Raw genomic sequence first — 26,946 nt, 5'->3', positions numbered from 1 at the left:
ACAGAAGGCGTTGCATTTCACTAGGGAATGTGCACCCCAAAAGTCACAATTCACGCCTCCCGTTCTGGTGTACTAGGTAGACTGTAGATTTTTCAAGATCAGTGGAAAGCTGTTGACTTTTAGAAACTTGTATTCAAAAATTTTTCATTGAACCTGTGCCATTTGCCTAACACACAACAGAATGCTGGCAAAGTTTCTCAAGCTGTTATCTTCCAGAAGTTTACAGAAGATGACACAGAGCAGATAAAAGTGTGCTGTTGATGAGGGATGGGGGGTCGGGGGTTGACGGGTATCGTCCTGTGATGTCAGAGCTGGCCGTCGAAGGTACGTTAAAATAGAGTCTAGGGGCTTCCCTGGTGGCGCAGTGGTTGGGAGTCCGCCTGCCGATGCAGGGGACACGGGTTTGTGCCCCGGTCCGGGAAGATGCCGCGGAGCGGCTGGGCCCGTGAGCCATGGCCGCTGAGCCTGCGCGTCCGGAGCCTGTGCTCCACAACGGGAGAGGCCGCAACAGTGAGAGGCCCACGTACCACAAAAAAAATAAAAATTAAAAAAAAGAGTGTAGGTCCCAGCCCAGACCTCCTTACCATAATCCCAGGAGCGGTAATTGTACACACCAGTGATTTTAAAACTATAATACTAGTTAGGGCGTGAGCGGGGAGGTGCAGTGAGGGCAGCCTGCCAGGGTGTCGAGGGGATGGAAGGGAGCCCTTCCCAGGATGCCTGGACCCATGGCTCCCCGCTTGCTGGGCATTGATGGCCACCCCGCGCCCTGCAAGGCCACACTCGCCGCCTGTCCTCACCCCCCCCAAGTTCAAGCAGATAGCGCCTGTGCACTGCAGAGCCCGGGCCATGAAGAAGCTGGCAACCACAGGGAACTCAGGGAAAGCTCGGGCAGAACAAGCCCCTTTTCCTGGGCTTGCCTGAGCGTGGTGGTGGCCACATCACATGTATCCGTTCATTCATAATTCTGGTGAAAACAGCACCCTTCTGTGTTTCTTCTTCAGGCCGTGATGAGCAGCAGATCAAGATTGATGACTTGCCAACTTCTCCTTGCTTGGTTATTTCTAAATCTTTCAGAATCATCCACATTATGCCGAATAATCGCTTAGTTCTTCCTAAAAAGAGTGCCCTGCTTTAAATATCTTCAGTACCCTGGGTAAAGGAGTGTAGATATTCATCATAGGATCTCAGTTGTCTTGTTTTTGTTTTGAAGTTTAAACTTATTGTTCAGTTACCTTTAACCACAGTCATAGGCGTGCCTTAAATTAGCTGGGCTCACGTCCTGGGCCAAGTCCTGTGCTGATTGCCTCACACATCTGATTCCATTTATTTAATCTCCTCCCAACAAAGGATGGGGTAAATTCTGCCCGTGTTGCGTGTCATAGATGAGGCAGCTAAGGCTGAGAGCGTTGAGGAGCATTCTCAGGTGTTATCTGAGCCTGTTTGCTCTTTACCACTAAGCTCTGCTGCCTTCCGGGAGAACCGTTGATTTTCCAGTGAATTCTGTTCCGTATTTGAAAGTTTAGAGTCTCCAACTGTGTGAAATATTCAGAATTACTCTGTGGTCCAATTTTTGAGCATAGACTCAGTTTGGAGGGGGAATGCCTGGTGTCAATGCTAATCACTCCCTTCCCACACTTCCTTTTCTGCCAAGTTGGTTTGGAGATCTCCTAAAGGGCTGGTTAAAGCAGGGGTCCTGGCCCAGCCTCCGGACAGTCTGAGTGTGTGGACCTGGCCCCAGGAATCTGCATCTTTATTACACCCCTCAGTGGCTCTAAAGCCAGCATCTGGGCCATGGAAACATTGCCACGTGGGCAGACCTCAAGGTTAACGGGGCCTCAGCAGGGGAAGTGAGTGCATCTGGCCAGGGGGCAGGGCCAGCCCACCGGAGACAGGGAAGAAGCTTGGGCGCCTGCAGCTGGCCCTGTTTTACTCGCAGTGAAAACCAAAACCGGAGAAGGAAGGGCCTCAGTTTCCAATTTTTCCTTTTTTTTTTTCAAATTTGTCTCCACTTTGGGGTTTTTTTCTAATCACTTTTCAACCAATTTTTCCTGCTCTGCCTGACTCTGATGATTGAAAAGTCACTTGGAACTAACTAAAAAGTCCATATTCCTATGTGTGAAAACACAACCGAACAAGCAGGGGGAAGAATCCCCAACCCCCAAAGATTCCAAATCCTTTTCTTTTTCAGTTTGTTTCTGGGATTCTTTTTTCTGATTGCAAAAGAAATACATGCTTATTACTGAAAAGTCAAAAGTAAGCACAGCATAAACAACCACCATAATAATTCTGTCCACCCAGAGATAACCACTGTTCCCTCTATTTTCCTTTCATTTATCTCTGTATCTCATCTTTCCTTTGTCAGTTGGTTTTGAGCTCATCTGCAAGTAGCAGGGAATCCAGCCTTATCAGACCCCAGGCTCGTCTCCCGTCAGAAGGGAAGATCCAGGTTTTGTGGGCCCTCCAGTTTACAGGGTTTTGCAGGCCTTCTTTAAAACAACGGAATACAAAGTTTAGGTATAATAGTGAATACTTAGAATGAGACTAAGAAAAATAAATCACAGTCAAATTCAAATTTTAAGAACTGACAGATTGATAACCAAGAAGGACCTACTGTATAACACAGGGAACTATACTCAATATCTTGTAATAACCTATAATGGAAAAGAATCTAAAAGAGAATAGACATATGTATAACTGAATCACTTTGCTGTACACCTGAAACTAACACAACATGGTAAATCAACTATAGTTCAATTTTTTTTTAAAAAAGTAGGTAAAGGGAAAAAAAGAAAGAACTGACAGGTATCACAAACAGAAAAATAATGTTTTATTAACTAGCTGCTTGCCACGCGCTTCATGGTTTTCTTTCCGTATATTTTTTGTTTTATACTCTTTGATTGCCTCTACATATGTTGCAACGAGTTTGTAATATTTTCTACAGAGAAAGAAAAGAAAATTAGTCCTTCCTGTAATGTATTTGATCAGCTTTGTTTCTTTCTTTTTTTTTTTTTTTTTTTTGGCGGTACGCGGGCCTCTCACTGTTGTGGCCTCTCCCGTTGGCGGAGCACAGGCTCCGGACACACAGCCTCAGCGGCCATGGCTCACGGGCCCAGCCGCTCCACGGCATGTGGGATCCTCCCGGACCAGGGCACGAACCCGTGTCCCCTGCATCGGCAGGCAGACTCTCAACCACTGCGCCACCAGGGAAGCCCCAGCTTTGTTTCTTATTTCTGATAGATTTGAAAATTTTCTTTTGGCTTCACATTTAGTTTTATGGTAATGCTGTGTAAATTTTTAGGATTGTTGTTAAATTTGAGAAAACCATCCTCAAACTTCTTTCATAAAGAAACTGGAAGATTTGGGGGCATTTCAAGTTTTCCTGTGCACTGACTCTTCATAAATTCTCTGATGGTGTGTGGAATTCTAGAAGCCACTTCCACACCAGGACAGCTAGCGATGTTTGGCTATGCACAGAAGTGACTGGGAATCATATTTCCCACTAAACTCAAATTAAAGGTCATCCGGATTCACCGTCCTTTTGGCTAAGTTCTAAATTGCCTTTGGCCATTCCAACACCATGAGGGGGAGTATGGCAAGGGAAGTGAGAGTAGAAAGAAACAGCAGTTTTAAGTGACTGCCACCGAAACATGCTACTTCTGCAAATTTTACAAAAACCATATGAGCACAATGCCAGGGCTCTTTCCGGGGCTGTGAAGCTTTGATTTCATTAGCTCCATGGGCGCTCTGCCTGGTGCATTGGCCCTTCGTTCACATGCTTGTTGCCTCTTGGTCATAAGACGATGGATGCAGCTCCTGGCACAAAACATGATAAAGTCAGGAGGAAGTCAAGCGTGCAGGCCAGCCAAATCCACCCCCTCTACAGTGCTTTTCCCAAAGCTACTTCTGGTGTCCCCCACTTACTTCTTTTTTTTTTTTTTATTGGAGTATAATTGCTTTACAATGGTGTGTTCGTTTCTGCTTTATAACAAAGTGACTCAGCTATACATATACGTATATCACCATATCTCCTCCCTCTTGCGTCTCCCTCCCAACCTCCCCCCCCACTTAACTTCTTACTGGTCAGAACTGGGCCCCATGGCCCCTAGCTGCAAGGGAGTCTGGAAAGGTGTTTTTAAGTAGATGCATTTCTGGGCCCACAAAATCAGAGGGCTGTTGGTCAAGAAAGAGGGAATGAGTATTAGGTGGCCAGCTAGCAGTGTCTCCTTCAGCTTCCAGGTTGTTTTCCATGTGTATAGATGGACATATTGTGTGCCTGTATTTTCTTACAAAAATTCATACTGCTCTATAGCATGTCATAATTGCTTTAAGTGATTCACCAATACTCAAAAACTAGTAAATGGGAAATTTTTTACCTAAATGGACATGTTGACCATCTTTTACTACAGAATAAATTACGTTCAGCTAAATCACATGCTGCATTTTTTTCTAATTGTGGTTAAACATGCTGTATTTTTTTAGTATCAGAACCTTTTTCAAACAGCATCTCCATCCGTAACACAGATGGAAGCTGAGTTCCTTTGGTGAGTAGGGTGGTTGTCAGGAACCCTTTCTCTTCTCTCCCAACAACCCCTGAAGCATTTCTGTGGAAATAGCACATTGTTGGTAGACACACTTTAAGACCTTTCCAGCCCAAAAAGGCTCCTTTGCAAACTGAGGTGCCCAGAGAGTGCCCTGGAGCCCTTGTGGGCCCCTCCGTGGCTCCCCACATGCACAGTGGCTTGTGAGGTGAACAGGAAACAAGCCCTCTGGAAAGAGCTGCTCTGAGACACCGAGCGCCTAACACAGTCGTTCTGGGCCCTCACACCAGCCCTGTTCACCAGAGGCCTTTCCTCAGGCCTTCTGACGACACACCGTATGGTTCTGCCCACAGGCCTGACCCAGTTTCCTCATCCACTGGAGAGGACAAATACCACCCGCCTTAGATTGTTTCTTAGGCCTGTGAAGTTTTAGGGAGATGGTGTGGCTGACGGGGTTTTCCAAAGGCTGAAACACTCTCAGATATGTGCTGTGTTCTCTCTCCTCTAGGAAGGAGTTGGGAGGGGTGAGCTGGGAGGGACAATGGAACAGGGAGGAGGCAGGGGGCATGGGGGGCTGGCAGCCCACACACTCGCTGTCTCCCTCTCCAGCGCCTAAGACTGAGCCTTCCTATCCTAGCCCTCTGTGGAAGGACCCGGGTGTCTGACTGGCATAATGGAGGGGGAAAGAGAAGCCCCGGGTGGTCCTAAGGTACTGTTGAATATTGGCCTGAAGGAACCTGCTCTGGTGATGGGGGCGGACATGTGAATTTGACCCTAGGTACTAGACGGGGACAGCGGGACAGAAGGGAAGTCGGAGGAGAAGCAGACAGCAGTGTTGAGTGACGGCAGTTAAAATAGGCTTCTTTTGCAAATTTCACAGGAGCTATTAAGAGAGATGAAGCTGCATATTAGTTCTTATTTGGGAAGCTTAATTACGTTCCATTTCCTCCAAGAGGGTAGAGGCCTCTCCACCCCTCCCACCTGCCTTTCTCCCCTTCACACCCCCTTCCCTCTCCCCCCGCCTGCTGACCAACCCCTCCAGCTGGTAGCTGTCCCCCACAGCACAGGTGAGGCCTAGTGATGCTCTCCCAGAGGCAGTGGGCCTTTTTTTTCTTCTTCCTACCTCAAATACTAGATAAACCCAAATAACTTTTAAGTAAAATCAGGAAATCAAAGACGTAATTCCAATTAAAAATTTTTCTTTAACTTTTTATTTGGAAATAATTCCAGGTTCACGGGAAGTTGAAAAAGTAGTACAGAGAGGTCCCGTGCACCCTTCACCTGGCGTCCTCAGTGGTGGCTGTAGCATGTATTGAACCAGGAGGTTGATGTTGGTACAGTCCACAGACTTCATTCACATTTCACCAATTTTACAGTGATTTCTTTTTTAAACAGTTTTTCTTAATTATTAACATAATATAACCATATTACAGAAAACTTGGAAAATAGAGAGGAAAAAAATGATTCTTGGTTCACTGTCCTGTGTAGCCACTATAATCATTTTAGTGTTCATTTCCTTCCAGTCTTTTTGTGTACTTAGCATAATGAAAAGCATCATTTATGTACAGTATTATAACCTGACTTAACAATGTTTTAAATAAACATTTTTCTTCATAGCCTAGTCTTTATCATTGTACATGGCCATGTAATATTTCCAATGAATATACCATATTTTACTTAATTATTCCCCTATTACTAGACAGTTAGATTGTTCCAGTTTTACTGTGTAATGATTTTGTAACATACAGCTTTATTTAACATCTTCCACATTTTGGATTCTCTCTCTAGGGTTTAACACCCAAGGATATGAACATTTTAATGACTCTTGATATATAATGCCAAATTACTTTCCAAAAGAGCTGTCTCAAATTTCCATGCCACTGACATTTTAAACTATTGTCAGAAGTGGATGGGGTCATTTCTTTAATTGTCACTCACTTAATAATTGGAGAATGATACACTTTTTGTAAAGTTGTAGTTTCTAGTTACTTATAAAGTTGATCATTTTTTCTTCTCTTTACTGGTGATACTTTTTATTTTGTGACTTGGCTGTTGGACTTCTTTGCCCAGTCATCTACTTAGTGTTTTACTTACTGATTTGTAAGAACTCTTTATCTAATGAAAATCTTAAGCTTTCATCTATTATACGTGCTGCAAATATTTCTTCCCAGTTCATTGTTTACCTGTTAATTTGGTTTATCATTAAATTACTGTGTATGTGGAAATGTTGATTTTTTATGAAACCAAAGCTGTCTGTCTTTTTTCCCTTCTTACTTTCAAAAGTCAGTCCTCTCCAGGGATGTGATAAGTTACCATATCCAGTTGTTTTCTTCTCCTTTTTCCGTGGTTTGATTTTGTTTTTTTAATTTATACTGCTGAATGGTATAATGTGAAAACCTAAGCAGATTTTCCCCGAAATTTTCTGTTCAGCTGAATGATCCGTGTCATGCTCCTTCCTCACTTATTTGCAAATCCTCTTATTACTATAGATTATTAAATGTAGTGAGTTAGAATGTCTAGGTCAGCTCTCAACTAGATGATTTCTACAGCTCTGTTTCCTTTTTGCTTCCACCAGATCATGACCAACACGGGGAAGGTGAGGCGGAAGGGGGCGGCCGGTGTGCAGTGGGGCGGCCCTGAGCCCCTGTGCCGGCCCATCACTCCCGGCGGCCACAGGACCGGGTACCCAGCGTAAGTCTGGGTCCTAAAGGAGGCGGGGATTTACTTTCTTAAGCTTTGTTTTGATCAACTGCAGTGTAAGATGTACGTATTTTTAAAATTCAAAATAAAATTTCATATCAAAAAGCATTTATCTCTTTATTATTTATCTTTTGGGGATTTTTTGGAAGGAAAGAGGTTGAGTCTCCCTCTTCCCCCCATGTCTCTCAGGGTCTCCAAGCCACTTACAGCCTTTATCCAGGAGAAGGCTGGTGTTGGCCAATGTGATTCTGAAGGAAAGGACCAAAAGGACTAGTGGGTCTACCCAGAAAGGACTCCTGTTCTTTTCTGCAGCCTCTCACCGTAGCACCAGGCCCTTTGTTGGGATGGAGTGTCACAGTTTAAGATGCCGTCAGCTTATTTCTACATGACTCTATAAAGCACCGATATGCATTTTTGGCTGCCAAGCCTTATTCATTCTTCATAGCCTTGCTCCTACCCTGTTTATATAAACAAAACTAGTCTGGTTATCCAGAGCCTCTGGTCTCCCTGGGGACCTGAGGACCTGATCCCTGGGGACTCTTGGGGAGCCCCAGGCCAGGCAGTCCAGCTTGGTCAGGGCGAGTCTCTTCCGTGGTCTGGGTGGCCTCTTCTGTCTGGAGAGAACGCTGGAGAGAAACAGGTGCAAATAAGGGGATTATAGAGAGCAGGGGGAAAACCTACATTTATTCATACAACAGTGGCCATAAGATATTTCAAATGAATGTGACATACTTTACTTAGTTATCCCCTACAGCTGGGCGGTTTGCTTATTTCCAGGTTTGCCCTATAGTAATCTGTAATGAACAACTCGGCTCGGGGGATACAGCAACAAACAAAACCTCACTGCTGTGACTCCTGTCTCCCTTAGGGACCAAATCTAATCAAACGCTGGCCAACCAGGTCCTTCTTAATTGACACCCCCAACCTCAGCCCTCGAAGCCCCACGTTCCCCAGGACACTGTGTGCCCCCAGCCTGCATTTTGAGTGCGCTAAATCTCTGTAGCAAAGCAGCGCACATATATGCTTTTTTTTTTTTTTTTTTTCCTTTTGCTCCATGTCCTGCCCTGCCCGTTCATGGCTTGCTACCTCTGCCAGGAAATGTTCCATCTTCGGGCCCCTGACAAACCCCAGCTCAGAGCTCAAGACCGGCTGAGTCTGTCTGTCTGCCTCTCTCTTACACACATGCACACACACACAGAGGCTTTTCTGCCCCGCACGGCAGTTAGGTGTCTGCTTGTCTTTGCTGCTGGAACTGACATTCAAGAACAGCCGTTTCATGGGGCGCAACCCTAGACAGAGGGGGGACAAGCCTGCCGTGCTGGAGCAGGTGGCTGCTAGCTCCTCGTTGAAGGGGAGTGAGTGCTGTGCTGCTCTGCGCACACTGCAGAACCTTCCTGGGGATCTGCCGTGAAGGCTGCCGGGAGATGCCACCCCACATCCTACTTACCTCCCTGTGCTGTGCTTGCCCAGGCCCCCTGTCTCTCGCAGGCGCCCACTGCATGTCTGCTGGGTGAATGAGTCTCCATCGACCCAGGTGCCAGTGGTAGGCACTGCGCACACCATTGATAGTGTTCCAGAGAACAAGCTCTTCCCCAGTCCCGTTCCGGCCTAACTCTTGTTGTCACGGCTGACCTATGTCACGTCTTTTCTGATGGAATTCATCCCTTTGCTAATCTGCTTCATCCTTGGAAGAAAGCCCAGAAGATTGATACTTTAAATTGTTTGGTTGAAATGTCATGCTCCCGTGTCACCCAAAGCCAAAAGATCCAGTTGTGTGTTAGAAAAATAATAGCCATGTTTCACTGTAAATTTACAAGAGCTAACAAGAGTGAGGTAAGGGTACTTCCTCTTTCTTAAAGAGATTCAATATCTGCTAATATCAGTTTAACAAAAGACTTTCAGGCACTTCCACTTCCTGCATTTTTTGTGATGCTACACAGTAGTGACCAGTCAAATATCTCCTATCTGTATTTATTGCTGTTTTTCTTTTTTTCCTCCAGGCTGGAAGACCATCCCATCTCTCCCCAGATGGCCAAACATGCCAGAAACAGCTGCCTCCCGTCTCTGCCAAATGCCTACCGTCCAGTCTGCAAGGGGGTCATGCCTGGTCCTGAGCCTTGCACTTCCTCCTCATGTAAGCATACTGGCAGCATGTGGGGGGCAGCTTTGGGCCTGGGGGCAGCTCTGGGCCTGGGGGCAGCACTGGGCCTGGGGGCAGCTCTGGGCCTGGGGGCAGCACTGGGCCTGGGGGCAGCACTGGGACTGGGGGCAGCTCTGGGCCTGGGGGCAGCTCTGGGCCTGGGGGCAGCACTGGGACTGGGGCCAGCTCTGGGCCTGGGGGGCAGCTCTGGGACTGGGGGCAGCTCTGGGATTGGGGGCAGCACTGGGCCTGGGGGCAGCACTGGGCCTGGGGGCAGCTCTGGGCCTGGAGGCAGCACTGGGACTGGGGGCAGCTCTGGGCCTGGGGGGCAGCTCTGGGACTGGGGGCAGCTCTGGGATTGGGGGCAGCACTGGGCCTGGGGGCAGCTCTGGGCCTGGGGGCAGCACTGGGACTGGGGGCAACACTGGGCCTGGGGGCAGCTCTGGGACTGGGGGCAGTACTGGGACTGGGGGCAGCTCTGGGACTGGGGGCAGCTCTGGGATTGGGGGCAGCACTGGGCCTGGGGGCAGCTCTGGGCCTGGGGGCAGCACTGGGCCTGGGGGCAGCACTGGGACTGGGGGCAGCTCTGGGCCTGGGGGCAGCACTGGGCCTGGGGGCAGCACTGGGCCTGGGGGCAGCTCTGGGACTGGGGGCAGTACTGGGACTGGGGGCAGCTCTGGGACTGGGGGCAGCACTGGGACTGGGGGCAGCTCTGGGACTGGGGGCAACACTGGGCCTGGGGGCAGCTCTGGGACTGGGGGCAGCACTGGGACTGGGGGCAGCTCTGGGACTGGGGGCAGCTCTGGGACTGGTGATGCCTGGAATCTTATGAAGCAGCTGCAGTTACAGACCCAGAAAGGCCTTGGCCTCCCACCTGCTCCTGAGAAGACCTCTGTTCTCAGCCACTGCTCCGTGTCGTAGAGGCCCACAGGCTTGCGACCACACAGCCAGACCTGACCGTGGGCTTTTCCTCTAGACCCCCTTCTCTCAGAGCACTGTGTCCAGTGCTCACATGTGCAAGCTATCTGAGCAACATTTCTGACTGGGGAAGCTGTGTTTAATGTGAGATTTTTAAGTAGGAATCTCAAAACGATATAGATCTTCGACCAAAACTTTGGTGCCCCGAACTCTGGTGCTGAGGTGGTCAGCCATGTGTTAGAAGGCTGAATTGAGTCGGAAATGTTGGCTAGGAGCAAAAACTACTGTGGGATCCAAACACATTTTGAAGTATCCAGTTGAGTTCATCAGAGACTGATGGGGGATAAATGCAGTTTTTAGATGCCAGAAAAAATATATGTGCTTTGAATTAGAAATGTACAAAGTTTTTTTTTTTAATTTTCAAGAGGAAATTAAAAAGATATGAACAGATCAGATAAGACTCTAATATCCATTCAAATAGAAAAACAACAGAGGAGCAGGTCAGATTCCAGTATGAGAAACATCTGCGAGCTTTTATAATCTGCTCACAGTTGGATTCAAATGCTTCTCATCCCCAATTCAGAGCAATAGACCTGTCACGGCGCCAGAAGAAAGCCAGGTTATTTGGTTACCCCAGGAGAGGATCTCTTGACTATAAGCAGTGTTAGAGGTTTTGCCAGCTTTGATCATCTGTTATTTTACATGGGTTTTGTTAGAGCTGCAGACATTAATATGCCTTCTCTAAAAGACGACTAGCTCAATAATTTATCCAGAGGTCTCTGCTGCCGGGGTGGAGGTTTTAGGTTGTCTAACAATTTTCGCCAGTTTGACCTAATGCCACTGAGTTTAAAATGATTTCAAGTTCTATAGGCCTGGACTTCCAAACAGTTGCATTTAGGCTAAACTTATTTAGCAGTAACATCCTTGTTTGACCCAAATGACCACCAGGGTGACCCTCTGTCTTGCACGGATTATAAGTGTGGTCCTATCTTTTGGAACGATTTCTCATGGTATTATTACCTGTAGGGTGGACGCACTTGAGGCTGTCAGGGACAGAGGTGGCTGAGGGTCAGCGGGTCATGTAGACGTTCTTGTTAGTTTCAAGCACAACTGCTTTGGGCCCTGGCAGGGTCTGGTTCCTTGCAGGAAAACAATGGGCACCCATCCCTGGGATCGTCAGCCGTTCCCAGTGCCTCTCCCTGCAGAGGCAGCAGCTGCTCACCAGCCCCTCCAGACGGGCCCAGTCACGCTGTCGGGTGCACCCATGAGCCTGCTGTGAACACTGAGGCCGTATTTTTCGGGTCCCATCTTCCACCTGCTCCTGTTCGCTCAGGTCTGGCTGGGAGCCCATCTACTGCCCTCCTGCCTCGGTGGACTCCACTACACCGACCCCCAGTCCGCCCTCACTCCCCCTGCAGACACCAGGCATATTAGTCTCTCCCCACACCCCCAGGCCGTGTCTCCACCTCAGGCCAGCCCCGTAGTTCTCCGTTACAATCCTTTTCCTTGACAAAAGTTCTCCCCTTGGAGAAGCCAAGCGTGCGGGTCATCGGCATCCCGGGGTCATTTAATGAGCGTGGATTCCGTCTCCGGTGCAGACTCTGTGCTTCCTTCCTTTTGCCTCATCCGTGGACCAGTGCCAGCTCCCCACCCTGTCTCGCCACCGCCATCTCTTCCTCTTCTCAGCCTCCACGTGAGGTTGCGTGCAAACAGGCTTCAGCCAGTGTGCTTGGAATGCTGCCTTGAGACTGGTTCTGAGGCTGCATCTGGGACTGAGTGCCACGGTTGAGGGAAGGAGGGGACAGCGGTGGGCAGCGGGCCGTCCTGACCCTCACCGGCTCCGGTTTCACTCCTTCCCCGACAAGAGCTGATCTGACTTCCTCTTGACCCTACCGTCCTTCCGGTCCTGCCCCCCCAGCCCTTTCTTGCCCGTCTCTTCTGCTCACCTTGTCCTCCCGCATCCCATGCTGGCCTCGCCTGGCCACTCCCCACAGCTCCCCTCACACATGACTTGCTACTGAGTCTGGCTACCCTCATGCTGGGAATTAACACCTTAAGACCCGTGGGAACCCAGCACCGCGGCCCACACGTCGGGTTTGTTCAGGACACCCCGTCACACCTGTGCATTCAGTCAACACTGAAGGCAGGACTCGTGATGAGGAACCTGCGGGATCCTCAAACGGCTTGATCAGTTGAATGCAGGCCCAGAAAGTACATTATTTTTAAGCAAAGGACTCAGCCCCACGGAGCCGAAAGGAAATAGTTCCCAAGAAAAAGAAGCTTAGAATGTGACTTAGAGTGTTGCACGATATTGGCCCGAGGCAAGTTATTCTCATTTCCCCACCAACCAAAACGGGGGTATCAAGATCACATGCCTTGTCAGTGGACCGTGGAGGGACAATGCCAGCCCTGTCTGAAATGGATTAACAGGTGGGAAAGCAGTGGTTGTCCCAGGAAGCCTCAGGTGCACGCACGCACTGCCCTTCTCCTCCCAGGTCCCAGCTCTTTCAGTGGAGCTGGTTTTCTTGCGGGGGGTGTGCCGCAGCGGGTGCTCTGAAAGTCTGCAGTGTGGCCTAAGCAGAGGGAATAGGCAAGGACGGAGGGGTGGCTGCTGCTTGGTGACTGAACCGAGAAGACCTCAGAGGGTCTCCGGAGACCCCAGCTTGGCGCCTCCTCCCTCCTGCCAGAGGGCTTTGCCAGCTGTCTCCCACCACCAGCGGCCGGGGAAAGGTCCTGATCCTGGAGGGCTGCCTACCCCTGGGCACCATCTTGTAACACCATTAACTCTCATGGGATTTTCTGTGTGTAGCTCAGCACTCATGGGTGGTTCCACTCAACTATTATTTCATACACCCAAATCTGGTCCCCTGGACTTTATTAAACAGTTAAGTCTCCTACATAGGAACGAGTTCCATTCTGAGATCACATTCGTAAGTCCAATTTGTTCGTAAATCCAACGAAGCTAGCCTAGGTACCCAGCTAACTAATATGATACTAATAACTAATATAACTAATTATAACTAATATAATCAGCTACATAGTACTGTACCGTAATAGGTTTATAATACTTTTTGCACAAATAATACATAAAAAACAAACACACAAAATAAAGAAAACATCTTTAATCTTACAGTACGGTATCTTGAAAAGTGCGGCAGTGCAGTACAATAGCTGGCATCCAGGGGCTGGCATCGAGTGAACAGGCAAGAAGAGTTACTGACTGGAGGAGGGAGAGGAGGTGGGAGATGGTAGAGCTGAAGGGTCGTCAGCTATAGGAGACGGCGGGCAAGCTGCCATTTCACTCACACCTGACGTGGATGGCACAGGTTCTGGTTCCTTGCTGGATTCAATTCTGTCTACCCTCTTGAAAAAACGATCCAGTGACGTCTGGGTAGTAGCCCTTTTTTCTCATCATAGATGGCCCGGTAGCACCGGATTGCATTCTGAGTGGCTGCTGCAACCATTTGTAGGGGATGCACACACATGGCAATGAACGCCAGAGACGTGAACTAACTTACGTGACTGGACGTGCAAATGCACGTTCACGTCTTTGAAAGTTCACAACTTGAAGGTTTGTATGTAGGGGACTTACTGTAAGACCATTGAGCAAAGAGCACAGACAAGCAGGCCAGTTGTCCATCGAAGAGCAGATCAGAGAAGGCTGAAATTCTAGTTCCAGTCCCAGTTCTGGGTGGAGACTGTCCAATGTGGACTGTAAATAAAGCCACCCATTGGGTTCCATACCAGAAACAGAGTCCTTGTTTGGGTCAAAAGAGAGTTATCTGGAAGTCAAAGCTGCGCCCCCTTGCTATGGATTTGAGGAAACCTGCAGGGAAGATTTTTTTTTAATTGAAGTCTAGTTGATTTACAATGTTGCATTAATTTCTGCTCTACAGCAAAGTGATTTAGTTACACATATATATACATTCTTTTTTATATTCTTTTCCATTATGGTTTATCACAGGATATTGAATATCGTTCCCTGTGCTATACAATAGGACCTTGTTTACCCATTCTATATATACTAGTTTGCACCTGCTGACCCCAAACTCCCACTCCATCCCGTCCCCACCCCCCGCCCCCTTGGCCACCACAAGTCTGTTCTCTATGTCTGGGAGTCTGCTTCTGTTTCATAGATAAGTTCATTTGTGTCATATTTTAGATTCCACGTATAAGTGAGTATGTGTTTTTGTACCATATAAGTATGGTGTTTGTCTTTCTCTTTCTGACTTACTTCACCTAGTATGATAATCTCTAGGTCCATCCATGCTGCTGCAAATGGCATTATCTCATTCTTTTTTAAGGCTGAGTTGTATTCCATGGTATATATGTACCACGTCTTCTTTATCCATTCATCTGTCAGTGGACATTTAGTGTCTTGGCTATTGTGAATAGTGCTGCTGTGAACATAGGGGCGCGTGTATCTTTTTGAATTATAGTTTTGTCTGGATATACGCCCAGGAGTGGAATTGCTAGTCATATGGCAACTCTATTTGTAGTTTTTCTGAGGAAACTCCATTCGTTTTCCATAGTGGCTGCACCAACTTACGTTCCCACCAACAGTGTAGGAGGGTTGCCTTTTCTCCACACCCTCTCCAGCATTTGTTAGAGACTTTTTAATGATGGCCATTCTGACCGGTGTGAAGTGGTATATCATTGTAGTTTTAATTTGCATTTGTCTAATAATTAGCGATGTTTAGTGTCTTTCATGTGCCTGTTGGCCATCTGTACGTCTTCTTTGGAGACATGTCTGTTTATGTAGGGAAGACTCTTTATATTTTAGATAAAGCAGAGGCCACGTTGCAAAGGTGCTAGAGAGACTTTTTTTTTTTTTAATGAAAGAGCTGAAAAGAGCTTGGATTAAGGAAGCAGTGAATCCAGACTGTCACAGTGTTGCTCTGATGGTGACACAGACCCCTTTGGCTGTAGAACAAGAAGAGGAGAAGCAGGGCTGGAGAAAGAGGGGTCCATGTCATTTGAAATACAGAACAGGCCCGCCCCCAGACCCTTGGGAGGCATCTGCCGCAGTGTCATCTGGGACTTCTCCCATCACTCCCCGTGATCTTGGGGTGACCTAGGTGGCCTTGTCCTTGCTAGGTGGTATTATGGAGGTTCCTGCCCCTGGGGGAAGACAGGGATTCAGGCCTGAAGGATCCTGGGGCAGCACAGGGCGAAGAGAGCCCCACCTCTGGGGTTGCCAGATTTGGCAAATAAAAATACAGGACACCCAGGTGAACTTGAATTTCAAATAAACACGAAGAGTTTTTCAGGGTGCCTCTGGGCCGCTGTGCATCAGCGCCAAGCAGGGGCCCAGGAGACAATTCTGGCTTTTGTTGGCTTTTCCCTGAGAGGCAGTGGGAGTGTGGGAGGCGACAGGACTGCTGGTCTGTCCTTCTCTGCGCTTCGTGTGCTCCAGCCAGAGCATGCCTGTTGCATCCTCAGGTTATAAGTACATCAAGTGGCCATCTGGAAAGGCCCCGAGCTGCACGAGTAAACAAGTCCCCATCCACAGGCGCTGGGGAGCCGTGAGGGACTGGCCCGGGGTGTGTGCTTTTCTCGACTTCAGGGCGCAGCCCAGCAAAGAGCATCCTCAAAGAGCTTCCAGAGCAGAAGTCAACTGAGCTCTCTCCTCTTCCCCAGCCACCATCGATGCCAAGTCGGGAGAGCGGTTGCCAGCAGGACGTCAGGGAGAGCCTCACCTGCCCCCAGCGGGGGGCCTAAGCCAGCCTAGGGAGGTGCCCTGTGCCCTGGACAGTGGCGAGACCACCAGGTAGGGATGGGGAGGTATCCTGGGGAGGCTCCTCTGAGGCCCACTGTCTGACGATGGAAGCAAAGGAGCGTTTCGCTGGGCCCTGAAGCGCGGTTCTGAGATCCTCGGGGGACTGTGGTCACCGCGCGTGATAACCTCAGAGCCCAAGGGGAGGGACCTGCCTCAGGAGAGGTATCAGCTGTCAGACCGGAAGGAGAGAAAAACTTACAAACATGCCCAAGAGACTAGTTTTAAGAACTGATAGGTAAACATGTTGGGGAGGGTTTGTGATTAGAAGTAATTTGAGGTCGGTGTCCTATCTTAGCAGTTGGCTTTGGAGGGGAGAAAGATGAACGAGATCAGTAAAATGGTTTGGCTCCAATGTCAGCTTCCTGAAACCGAAACTGGGCCTCCAAGAAGAAAATAAAAGTTCTTTTCTCTCCCTCTTTCCCAACGAGCACAAACTGCTGCTTGACGGGTTACTAGGGGTTCTTTAGAACCTAGAAAGCACTGTTTTTCTTAATCTCTCACAGGCTCCCTCTTTCAGCTCGGAGGAAGCCTGCTCAGGGGGAGGGGCCCGGCTCTGGACTCAGACCCAGCCTGTCTCCCAACCGCCGCCCACCACTTCCTCCTGGTCACAGAACGCCCTGCCGGCTGAGCGTGTCACCATAGACAAGCCAACCTCCTGCACTAAAACACTGGGCTAGAGTCATGGTGAACATGACTACGCCTTGCAGTCTCGGAAGTAGAGGGATCTTGCCACAGTGACTGTCCAGGCCTCCCGCGCCCCACCTTCCCGTAGAACAGGGAAGGACTTCCCTTGCTGTGTCCGCAGGGTCACCCTAACCTCAGTTGTGGTCACGCTCCGGAGGCAGCAGCAGCAGCAGTGGCGCCTCGGGGAGCTGGGTGAGGCAGTGGGAGGGCCCGCATTCCAGGCTCCAGAGAGGCCTGAAGCCACCCACCGCCTGCAGGAGTGGCCAGGGAGTCCGAGATGACCTGCAGAAGCCCTAGCAGAGCCGGCACCCACTGGGGCAGGCAGCGACCCCGCACCTTTCTTTCCTGCTGTGTGGGGATGAGCCGGAAGGACTTTGGAACCTGCACAGGGCAGGGGGGCAGTCCTGGATGTCTCTCCCGGGCCGAGGGCGTAAAAGATGGTGAGCCCGAGGCCCACTGTGGTCACGTGCTCCGTGGCTGTCTCCCGCGCTCCTCAAAGACAGAGGCCGTGAGCAGGGTGTTTGTCCCTGTGTTCCCACACCTGGCCCAGGGCTGGAGCTCAAAACAGGCGATGGATGGATCCTCAGGAGAAAGGAAGAGAGAGTGGCTCTCTCTCTGGCTTGACAACTCCTCTCTCTCTGTCTGTAGCGGGGAGGGCAGCCCCTGGCGCTGGAGGAAGATGAGTCGGCTGGGTGGGCCCTCGTTTGCGGCAGAAGGAAGGCCCTGGAGCTCTGGGCGTGGGTCATTGGTAGACGGAATGATAGCCCTAGCCCTCTTTGCTTAGCCCCAACTTTGAGGTGGTGTAAAGATGATTGCAGCCTCGTGGCTTCCAGCAGCTGGTCTTGCTGTGCAATTGCCTTCCTAGAAAAGCCAGGAGTAAAAATGTTCGGACCCCACCATCCCACACCTCCCCACAGCCAAGTTCTCCTTTTCTTTTTTCTATACGCTTAGCTTTGAGTAACTGTTAACCATGCTATGAAAATGCATTTTTCTAAAAAAAGCATTTATCCCAAGAAGAGCCAAGGCCCTCTCCCGGGAAATCTGTCGGTCCAGACCTGGAGGGGCTGACCTGCACCTTGGAACGTGCAGCGTTGCTTTCCAGCCGTCACCCCCAGGAAGGTGAGGGACCTTGCTGCCCAGACTGTCCCGTGGCCTTGCCGACCCATCGGCCGCCAGCCATCTTCGGATTATGACTCAGCAACATTCCAAACACAAGTAGAGATTAAATATCTCCAGAAGCCTTTTATTGCTACTCCCTTCCAACACAATGTTCCTATTGATAAGGGAGATAATATAAGCAGGCCAGTCTTCTTTGATAAGTAATCGCCTACCTTGCAGGCTGCCTCCCAATTTACCAATATATTGAAGTTTACCTCTTACTAGGACCCAGCACCATGTGTTCCTGCAGCAGATTACGTTTTTCTAAATTGTAGGCACCTGCCATCCATGTGCTTTTTCTGCTCTGCCCTCATCCGGCCCCATCTCCTGCCAGACCGTCGCCCGTTCCTGGCTCTGGCTCCTAGCTGCCCAGACTGCTGAGCTCAACATTCTGGGGCATTAGGGGGCTAGGGGCCACTCAGAGGCCAAGCTGACCCTTACCGACAGACGCCTATCCCCGCCTCGTACAGAGTCCTTTCCAGGGGGTCCTGATGCCATCATCCCTGCAGAGTTCAGTGACAGTGGCCAGCGCCCTCAGTCCACACCGCCACTTCCTGCAGCCCCCCAGGTGGTTTGGGGAACCTCATGGGATGGGGGGCACCTGCCAAGCCGAAGGGCGGCCCCCCGGTGTCTGCCAAAGGCCAGTTTCTCCAATGCCAACGGGGGGAGCCAGCCGAGGGAGCCTCTGCCTGAGGGTGCTCTTTCCCCAGCAGCAACGCTGCCCTGGCCAAACAAAGGTCACGTCCCACGGCAGAGAGGAGGCTGCCTTTTAAGGTGTATTAGTTAGGATTCTCCAGAGAAAGAGAACCAACAGGAAGTGTGTCTATACAGCGATTTCTTTTAAGGAACCGGCTCCCATAGTAGCAGAGGCCTGACAAATCCAAAATCCAAAAGTGATCAGATGAGACCCACCCACATTCTGGAGGGCAGTCTGCTTTACCCAAAGGCCACCTGTGAGGAGTTCCCTGGCGGTCCAGTGGTTAGGAGTCTGCATTCTCACTGCCAAGGGCTCGGGTTCAATCCGTGGTCGGGAAACTAAGATCCCACAAGCCGCACAGCACGGCCAAAAAAAAAAAAAAGTCCACCTATTGAAATGTTCATCTCATCCAAAAAACACTTGCACAGAAATATCCAGACAATATTTGATCAAATACCTGGGTGCCATGGCCCAGCAATGTTGACCCATAAAATTAACCTGCACGTAAGGGTGTTCACACGCATTGCCAACTCGCTCTCCAAAAAGGATGGGACCCTTTCCTGGTTGCCCTGGGTTGGGAGATTAGAGATTCCCAGCCCTGCTGCCCAGACTTTTTTCTCCCTTCACTTCTTGCCAACTCACCTCGGCTGCCTCTGACCCTGCAACTTGACCTTGCTGCCCACTGGCTCTAAGGCCCCACGGGGTGAAGCGGGCCAGCCGTCCTGGGCCTGCACGTCTAGCTCCTCCAAATCTGGCCACCCTGTTCCATGACCGTGTGATGGGACATCCCCAGGTAACCCAGGGCTGACCCTGTGCCGTTACCATTGCCGAGAATAGCCCCAGTGCTCACCTGAATAGTTTTTACTAGTGTCTCTCAAGTATTCCTTCTTAAAGTGTAATGGGGCTACATTTAAAGATGGTCAAGATTTTTATGTTCTGTATATTTTACTGCAATAACAATGATAAAAAATATCAAAATTAGGGAGTTCCCTGGTGGTCTGGGATTCCAGGCTTTCACTGACATGGCCCGGGTTCAATCCCTGGTCAGGGAACTGAGATCCCACAAGCCACAGGCCAAAAAAAGAAAAAAAAAAATCTGTATATCAAAATTAGAACAGCAAAATAGGAGAAAACATCTGAACTAAATAATATGAAAGGAAAACCACCTCATTAGCCCGTATAAGAAGCTTCTTTGTATGTGGAAGAAGTGTCAGCAGTGCATGCCTGCTTTCACACAATTGCAGTCAGACTTACATGCTACTCTGTATTGCTCTGTTTTCAGCCTTATTCCATTCTCTCTCATACGCCTGAGTAGCCCCCATCTTCATTATTTTTAATGATTGTGTGCTCTTTCATCTGATCTATATACCGGAATTTATGACGCCTTTGCCCTAAGGTTTTGCTTTTCTTTCATTCACTGGTAATGCATGTGGTGCTCAGAAACCGTGCTGGACACTGGGGCTCAAAGGTCAACTAGACCAAATTGCTGCTCTTAGGGAGTTCACCTGGAGGGACAATATTATGAGTGACATAAAAATAAATTTTGCTTTTTGAAGAAAAAAAATTAAAATTTAAAAAAACGTAATAGGGCTAAATCTCCTCTATCCTTTTCAACCTGGTATGAAAGATTTCTTGTCTAAAGTATGGGCGGTTTTTATGCCAGCCCCTTTTTTTTTGCTTTATTGGAATATAGTTGATTTACAATGTTGTATTAGTTCCTGCTGTACAGCAAAGTGAATCAGTTATACGTATACATATATCCACTCCTTTTTAGATTCTTTTCCCATAGAGGCCATTACAGAGTACTGAGTAGAGTCCCCTGTGCTCTACAGTAGGTCCTTATTAGTTATCTATTTTATATATAGTGGTGTATGCCGGTCTTCTTCTAAATTTGAATTTGGAGACTTTTCAGATATTTAAGTTTTATTTTTCTGATTATTAAAGTAATAGATTCTCAATATAAAAAAAAAAAGGAGGCATATAGAAATGAATCCAAAAATTATGCAGTTTCCTCCCAAGTCTCACTCCCCAGAGCCGTAACCCCCATTTAGGGGGCACTTTACCACAGCTGGGCCCGGAGCACAGCCACCCTACCTTCAGAGCTGTCCTATAGAAAACATTTTACAGGTGAGGAAACTGAGGCTCCCAAAACGTCAGCAGACTTGCTCACTCTCGTCACCAGCTAGAGAGCAGCACAGTGGGACTGAGAGTCCAGGTCCTTCCAGTGAGCGCACCCTCTGGGCCCCCCACCCTCCTTCCCGGCCACTGGATCCCGCACTTCCCACAGACCTCAGTTTCAACCCCCAGCACACACCACACACGCACACGCACATGCACACACACATACTCCTCACTGCCCACTGGGAAGCCCTGCAGCCGGTCAGCATCTCCCTGTCCCAGGGGATGCAATGGGGGGACCCCCTCACTCGCCAAGCTCACAGTACCTGCCGTGCGCCCACTGTGTGCAGCCCGCAGATGGAGACACCCACTTATTGAAGGGAAGCTGGACTATAGGAGTACCTGCTGCCTGCCGGGAGCGGAGCTGGCGCTGACATCAGCTCATTCAATGGTGACAACAACCCTGGGTGACAACCCGGGACTCCAGTCTTCAGAGTTATTGTCCGGAAAATGGGCGCATAGATAGCAAAGGCCCCAGAAGTCGAGGTGGGAAGAAGAATTGAGCATGTATATAGCTCAATGACAGCCAGAGAGCAAAGGGCTGGGCCGGGAAGTCACATCACCAACCCCAGCTGCGGTGGCTGCAGGTGCCGGAGGAAAGCTGGCTCCTGTCTCTGTGAAGCTGGTCCATTGGGATGGGGTCCTGAGGGCGTCTGCAGGATGGCTGGCTATAAGATCCCACTGGGTTCAGAGCTTGGCCTCACTAACTGCTTGTTATGTGTGTGACCTTGGGAAAGTTTATAAACTTAGAGCCTCAGTTTTAACATCTGAAAAATGGGGTAGTAATGCCTGCCTCACAGGATTGTTTGGGGGCTAAAAGTCACCTTCTCACTGAGGCCTTCTCGGGCTACCCCATCTAAAATCACTTTCCAATTGCTATGATAAATTAGCACACATTTAGTTACCTGAACAAACACAAATTGATTATCTTACAGTTCCCTAGGTTAGAAGTCCTACACAGGTCTCAGTGGGCTGGAATCAAGGTGTCCACTGGACAGGTTACATTCCGGAGGTCTAGGGAAGAATCTCTTTTCTGTCTTTTCTGGCTTCTAGAGGCCTCATGCCCTCCTTGGCTCGTGGCCCCTTCCACCATCCTTCAAGCCAGCAGCGTGGCGTCTCTGTGCCTTTTTTCCGTGGCCATACCTGTTCCTCTGACTCTCTTCTTCTGCCTCTCTCCCACTCTTAAGGACCCTTGTGATTACCTTGGGCCCACCCCAGTAATCTAGGATAATCTCACACCTGCAGCCTTAATTCCCTTTTGTCATGTAAGGTCCCAGGGAGTAGGACATGGACCTAACTGGGTACCATTACTCTGCCAGCCACAGCTTTCCTCGCCATTGGATCTCACAATTTAATACTCTCCCAAGTTCCCTATTCCCTTCCTTGCTTCCTCTCCTCCTTAGCATTGATTCCTCTTTCATCGTCTCCCTCCTGCCCTAAAACGTGAGCTCCGTGGGGCAGGGACTTATGGCTCTGGGTGCCCTGCTCTCCCTCACCCCCACCACGTGCCCAGGACAGTGCATGCCTGGCATCTATTAGTGCTTGGAAAGGGGGGTCCTTCCTTCCTCCTGTGACTTCAGATTGCACATTTTGTTCCAGGGAGTTTACACCAGGCTTCGCCTACAAGCCCCGGGCCCCCTGCAGCCCGGAGATCCTGGACCTGAACCCACCCAAGGCCAAGGCATCGGCTCTGGCCCCTCATTTCTCCTCGTGTGGCCCACAGCAGGCCAGCCGCCCCGGCTCCACGGCGTCCGCCACGAGGAGCCTGCAAAGTAAGTCAGCCTGCAGGGAAGGGCGCTGGCCTTCTGCATCTGACTGGTGCCCCTTCCGTGCCCACCGGACCAAGGCCCGCTTCCCCTCCCCGCAGGACCAGGGCCCTAGCCGGTCGCTTCCTCTGCCCCAGGGACCGGTTCTTCACTCATCTTTCTGTTTATGAAATTGCCCTTGGCCTCAGCGGCTCATACACAGACAGGTGGAATGACACCCTCCAGGCAGTGCCACTCGGAGACAAGATCCCCCTGCGTGGGGCTTGCAGGTCAACCCTGAAATCCGAACCGGCCTTCTGGTGGGAAGCAGCCAGCAGCAGCTCAGGGCGGCCTCGAAATCAGACAGAAGCAGGTGCTTCCTCGCAGGCTGGGCGGAGGGGTCGCCCGAGGGACCGAGGGGGGTGTCCAAGGGCCACCCTCTGTCCCTGGGGTCCCCCTCCTGCCCTTTTACTAGCGGTAAAGACCGCTTCTCTGTCCCCTGCCCGTCGGCTACTTGACCACACCCCTCCACTCCCCAGCTGAGCCCGTAACTTTCTAAAGGGCTTTACTAAAAATAAGGGAAAACAAAAGAGAAACCGAACAAAAGAACGTCAAGTGGCACAGAATCAGTCACTCTCAGGATGTATGCAGGCCTGCGGCCGGCCCCTTCCCTTCCTGGCGTGGCCCCAGGCACTCTGGCCAGCCGGGGAGCCGTTGGGCTGGGAGCGTGTAAATGGGCCGAGGCTGGGAAGCCCGCGGGGCCCTCCCCCTTCTTGCAGCGCCCCTCTGCTGGGAAACACACGCGGGGCCCCAGCCCGGCCTCCCCACCGCGGTGCTTCCGCACACAGGTCCGGAGGAAATGCCGGCGAGTACGGGGGCGGGGGGGGGGGGCGGCCAGGAGAGGGGCAGGCAGGCCGCGCATCCCTGCCCGGCCTCCGGGCTGCAGCAGGCCGGGCGCCCCTGCTCTCGTAACCACGGTGGCAGCACCCGGCCGCGGACGGGCTGGCCGGCGCACGGGGTGGGTAGCAGCAGACACGCGTCCCTCGGCCTCAACAGACACTGGCGCGCGGCCGGCGGAGCTCACTGAGTTCCCCGCACCGGGCAGCCTGCTTCCTGTAAGGAACGAGCGTGGCCGCCCGACTCAGGCCCTGGCCGCAGAGCAGGTGACCCGGGAGGGAAGGTTCTCCTGTTGAAAGGAGGGCTTGTGTGGGACAGACGGGGCTCTGTGCTGAGACCAGCCTGGCGCTGGGAGCTTGCCTAGATTTTCTTCTCCAGGCGGCCAGTCTTCCAGGAAGTGAGGCTGGGTTCTTCCCCGGTGTCACCATCCCGTTGCCCAGTGACCAGCCAACTTCCTGCCCTCAGCCAGCCAGCAGCTGCAGGTGACAGATGTGAAGAGACAGTTGTCAGTGAGCCGCCAGGTGGCTTCAGGGGCTGAGGGGGACAGCCCTCCAGGCATCCAGGACCAGGCCCACCACAGCCCATGCCCCAGGGTCCTGCCACCGCCCTTCCTGCCCGCCCTCCCCCTGGCACCCAGCTGGGGGGGCAGCACAGCCAAATCCATGAGCCTGTCCATCTCGTCCATCTCGGGAGCTTCTGCGGAGGAGCCGGAGCCAGACATCTCGGCCGGAGACGGGACCCTGGCCTCGGCGGAAACTGGCCCCCCTCACCCAGACCGAGTATGAGGAAACAGAAGGGACTGAGAGTAACAGAAACTCATTCTCAAGCCCGCTGCCTGAGCAGCAGACTTCGTATTTTCTTCCTCTTTTAAAATCTGGTAAGAATGTGGTATGTTCCCCTCTCTGGCTGGGAATATGGCTATTCCCAGGCAGCCCCGTGCTTCTGCACGTGTGTTTTAAGGACTCAGAGCGCTGACCAGTTTAAAGCCATTTCCCTCCCTCCATTAAGACCATAAGCACAAATAGTGCCACAGGCAGTGTGACTGTCCCCCGCTGGTGGAGGCCTGTACTCGCTTCTTGCTGAGGGTGCCCTCAGGGCCCACGTCTGAGGACAGAGGAAGAAACTTCACTGCAGAGCCAGGAATGTTACTCAAGCTAGTCGCAGGGTCTGACCTCTCCGAAAACACAAATATTGAAATAAAATTATCAGTATTTAGATGGTACGTGTGTGTGTATGTGTGTGTGAATAAAATCACATGCTGCCCCCCAGGCAGTCCGTCTGCCCTGGCCATGCCCATTAGTGGAGACATCACTGTGGCCCCACTGGACGTAAATAAAGGATAAGCACTGCGTTTTTCAATGGCCTTCTGACTCCTCAGGAGAGCGGGCAGAGAGGTAAACGGGAGAATGTTGGAGCAGGCAAGAGGCCAGGTTGCCCCTGTGATGACTGTAAACACATCATGGGCCGGGACCCTGGGTTAATCTCGCAAGGTCTTGGCAGTGGTGCCAGGCTGGGCACATTAGAACTCTGTGGTCGTGTCACTGGCCCATCTTGATTCTCTGGAAATGCATGAGCCCCTCTCTGTTCCTGGGGAAGGAGTCTGTGTGGAACACTGCCCTGCCTTCTTGGGAATGTCAGCCTCCAGGTCCTCTGAACTCCTGGCTTGACCTCTGAAGGAATAAAGAGAAAACACGAACACTTCTCTCAGTGTTGTTGATACGGACAAACAGGAGGAGGAGAAGACTGGGTCCCTGAAATGGACGCGCTCCGCGGTGAAACGTTGAAAAGGCAGAGAGTGTTTGCCGATGAACAGCAGAGGAGCATCATGGGAAAATCTCTCCCATTCTCTCCAGCACTGTCCACTCCCTTCAGATTCCTCAGATGCCACCAACTGGCACAGCCGTGCCCTGCCTTGGCGTGGGAGAAGCCCTGTCTCCAGAATCCAGAGGGAGTGGGCGGCTCATCTGTTACCACCCATAGCCTCCCTGATGCAAGGGGAACTTCTCTTTCTCCTCAAGCCTGCGGATGAGCTCAAGTGTGATTTGTAAATGTCTGGCCATTTGGGATAAAAAAACAATGTGGGCAAACTACACTGAGGTCACCAGCAGTGGTCTGGGCGGTTCCCTGGGGACTAAACATGGCCTCGGCCTCTGGGAGGGCCCTCTTGCAGACACACACTTCCACATCCCAAGGCTGATGGCACAAAAGAGACTTTGTAAAATACCAATGATTTATGCGTAAATATTCTAGCTCTCTGCTGCCCTAATGGGAGGTGGATATAAACACTGTCTACGGGGTGGGGTGCGGGGGGGAAATCAAATATACAAAACCGAAACCAGAACGTTTTCACAGGTCATCTGGAAACCAAATCATGCAGCTCTGAGGATTTGCCCATGAAACCTACTCAGGGAAGACGTGGAGAGGAGTCCATGGAACTTTGGAGAAATGGGCCTTCGGGAAGAGTCCTTCTGCCCCTGAAAGCTGATCCCAGCTCCCTGGTTACTGGCCCCTTAATTTCTCCTGAGTAGGACTTGATCTCATTTGCTTCATTCACAACAAGTGTAAAAGTCCAGCAACAGCTTAAATTATGACCCTTGGTGGGAATATAATAGGCAGGTAGAGGTTTGAGATCTAGTCAGATACCAGGGCTCACGCGGTAGGCTGGAAAGTATTTGGCCCAAATCAAAGGAGCTAAAAAAAAAAAGCACAAGTAAATAAGATTAACACCAAAAAATCCATGACAAAGTATCAAACTTATAATAAAAACAGAATCTGGGGCTTCCCTGTTGGCACAGTAGTTAAGAATCTGTCTGCCAATTTAAGGGACAGGAGTTTGAGCCCTGGTCCAGGAAGAGCCCACATGCCGTGGAGCAACGAAGCCCGTGCGCCACAACTACTGAGCCTGCGCTCTAGAGCCCACAAGCCACAACAACTGAGCCCACGTGCCATAACTACTGAAACCTGCGTGCCTAGAGCCCGCGCACAGCTACGAAGAGAAGCCCCCACTCACCGCAACTAGAGAAAGCCCACGCACAGCACTGAAGATCCAACACAGCCAAAAATAAATAAATTTATTTAAAAAAAACAAACAGGATCTGACCACATGCTTCTGTGGCCCTACCTTGCTTGCAGAACCTTAATCCCAGCCCCGATTCCGATAAAGCTTTATTTACAAAAATAGGCAGCCAGCCCACGAGCCATAGTTTGCTGAATTGCATTAAAATACCATGTATCTTGAATCCGGGGGCACCGCTTACATTTTGTGTGCGAGGTGAATGCCTCACTGGCCTCGCCTGGGATCTGGGGAGATCCTCCTGGGGCCTCCCAGGGTGCCAATAGTACAGCCTCGTGGCCGAGGGGCTGGGCCTGCCTGCCTGACCATCTTCAGCTCTCCAGACCCTGTGGGGAGTTGTTCTAAGGAGTGATGCAGTTCACTTTTGCACATAACAAACTACCCCAAAACTTAATGGCATAAAACAACAATTTATTAGCTTCACAACTGTGTGGAT

The 26,946-nt window shown here is 50.5% G+C and overlaps 1 protein-coding gene across 13 annotated transcripts in view; it reads left to right on the top strand.

Annotated features, from left to right (window-relative positions):
- The window catches only part of ARMC9 (armadillo repeat containing 9), a 137,286-nt gene extending 112,627 nt beyond the window's left edge, over nt 1-24,659 (top strand). For 4 of the 13 annotated variants that reach the window (XM_060151869.1, XM_060151868.1, XM_060151876.1 and 1 more), the window contains 5 exons: nt 7,117-7,232; nt 9,242-9,375; nt 15,940-16,069; nt 22,395-22,567; nt 23,903-24,659. In XM_060151869.1, the coding sequence (XP_060007852.1) occupies nt 7,117-7,232; nt 9,242-9,375; nt 15,940-16,069; nt 22,395-22,567; nt 23,903-24,222 (873 nt within the window). In that variant the 3' untranslated portion in view covers nt 24,223-24,659. Of the gene's footprint in view, nt 1-7,116; nt 7,233-9,241; nt 9,376-15,939; nt 16,070-22,394; nt 22,858-23,792 lie in introns of those variants that run through there. The other 9 variants (XM_060151872.1, XM_060151873.1, XM_060151874.1 and 6 more) reach the window with 9 other exon arrangements.
- The last annotated feature ends 2,287 nt before the right edge of the window (nt 24,660-26,946 follow it).

Source organism: Lagenorhynchus albirostris, chromosome 6 (genome assembly GCF_949774975.1).
Source record: "Lagenorhynchus albirostris chromosome 6, mLagAlb1.1, whole genome shotgun sequence".
NCBI lineage: Eukaryota > Metazoa > Chordata > Mammalia > Artiodactyla > Delphinidae > Lagenorhynchus > Lagenorhynchus albirostris.
Note: the sequence above shows the minus strand (reverse complement) of the source record. Positions and strands in the feature narration are given on the sequence as shown.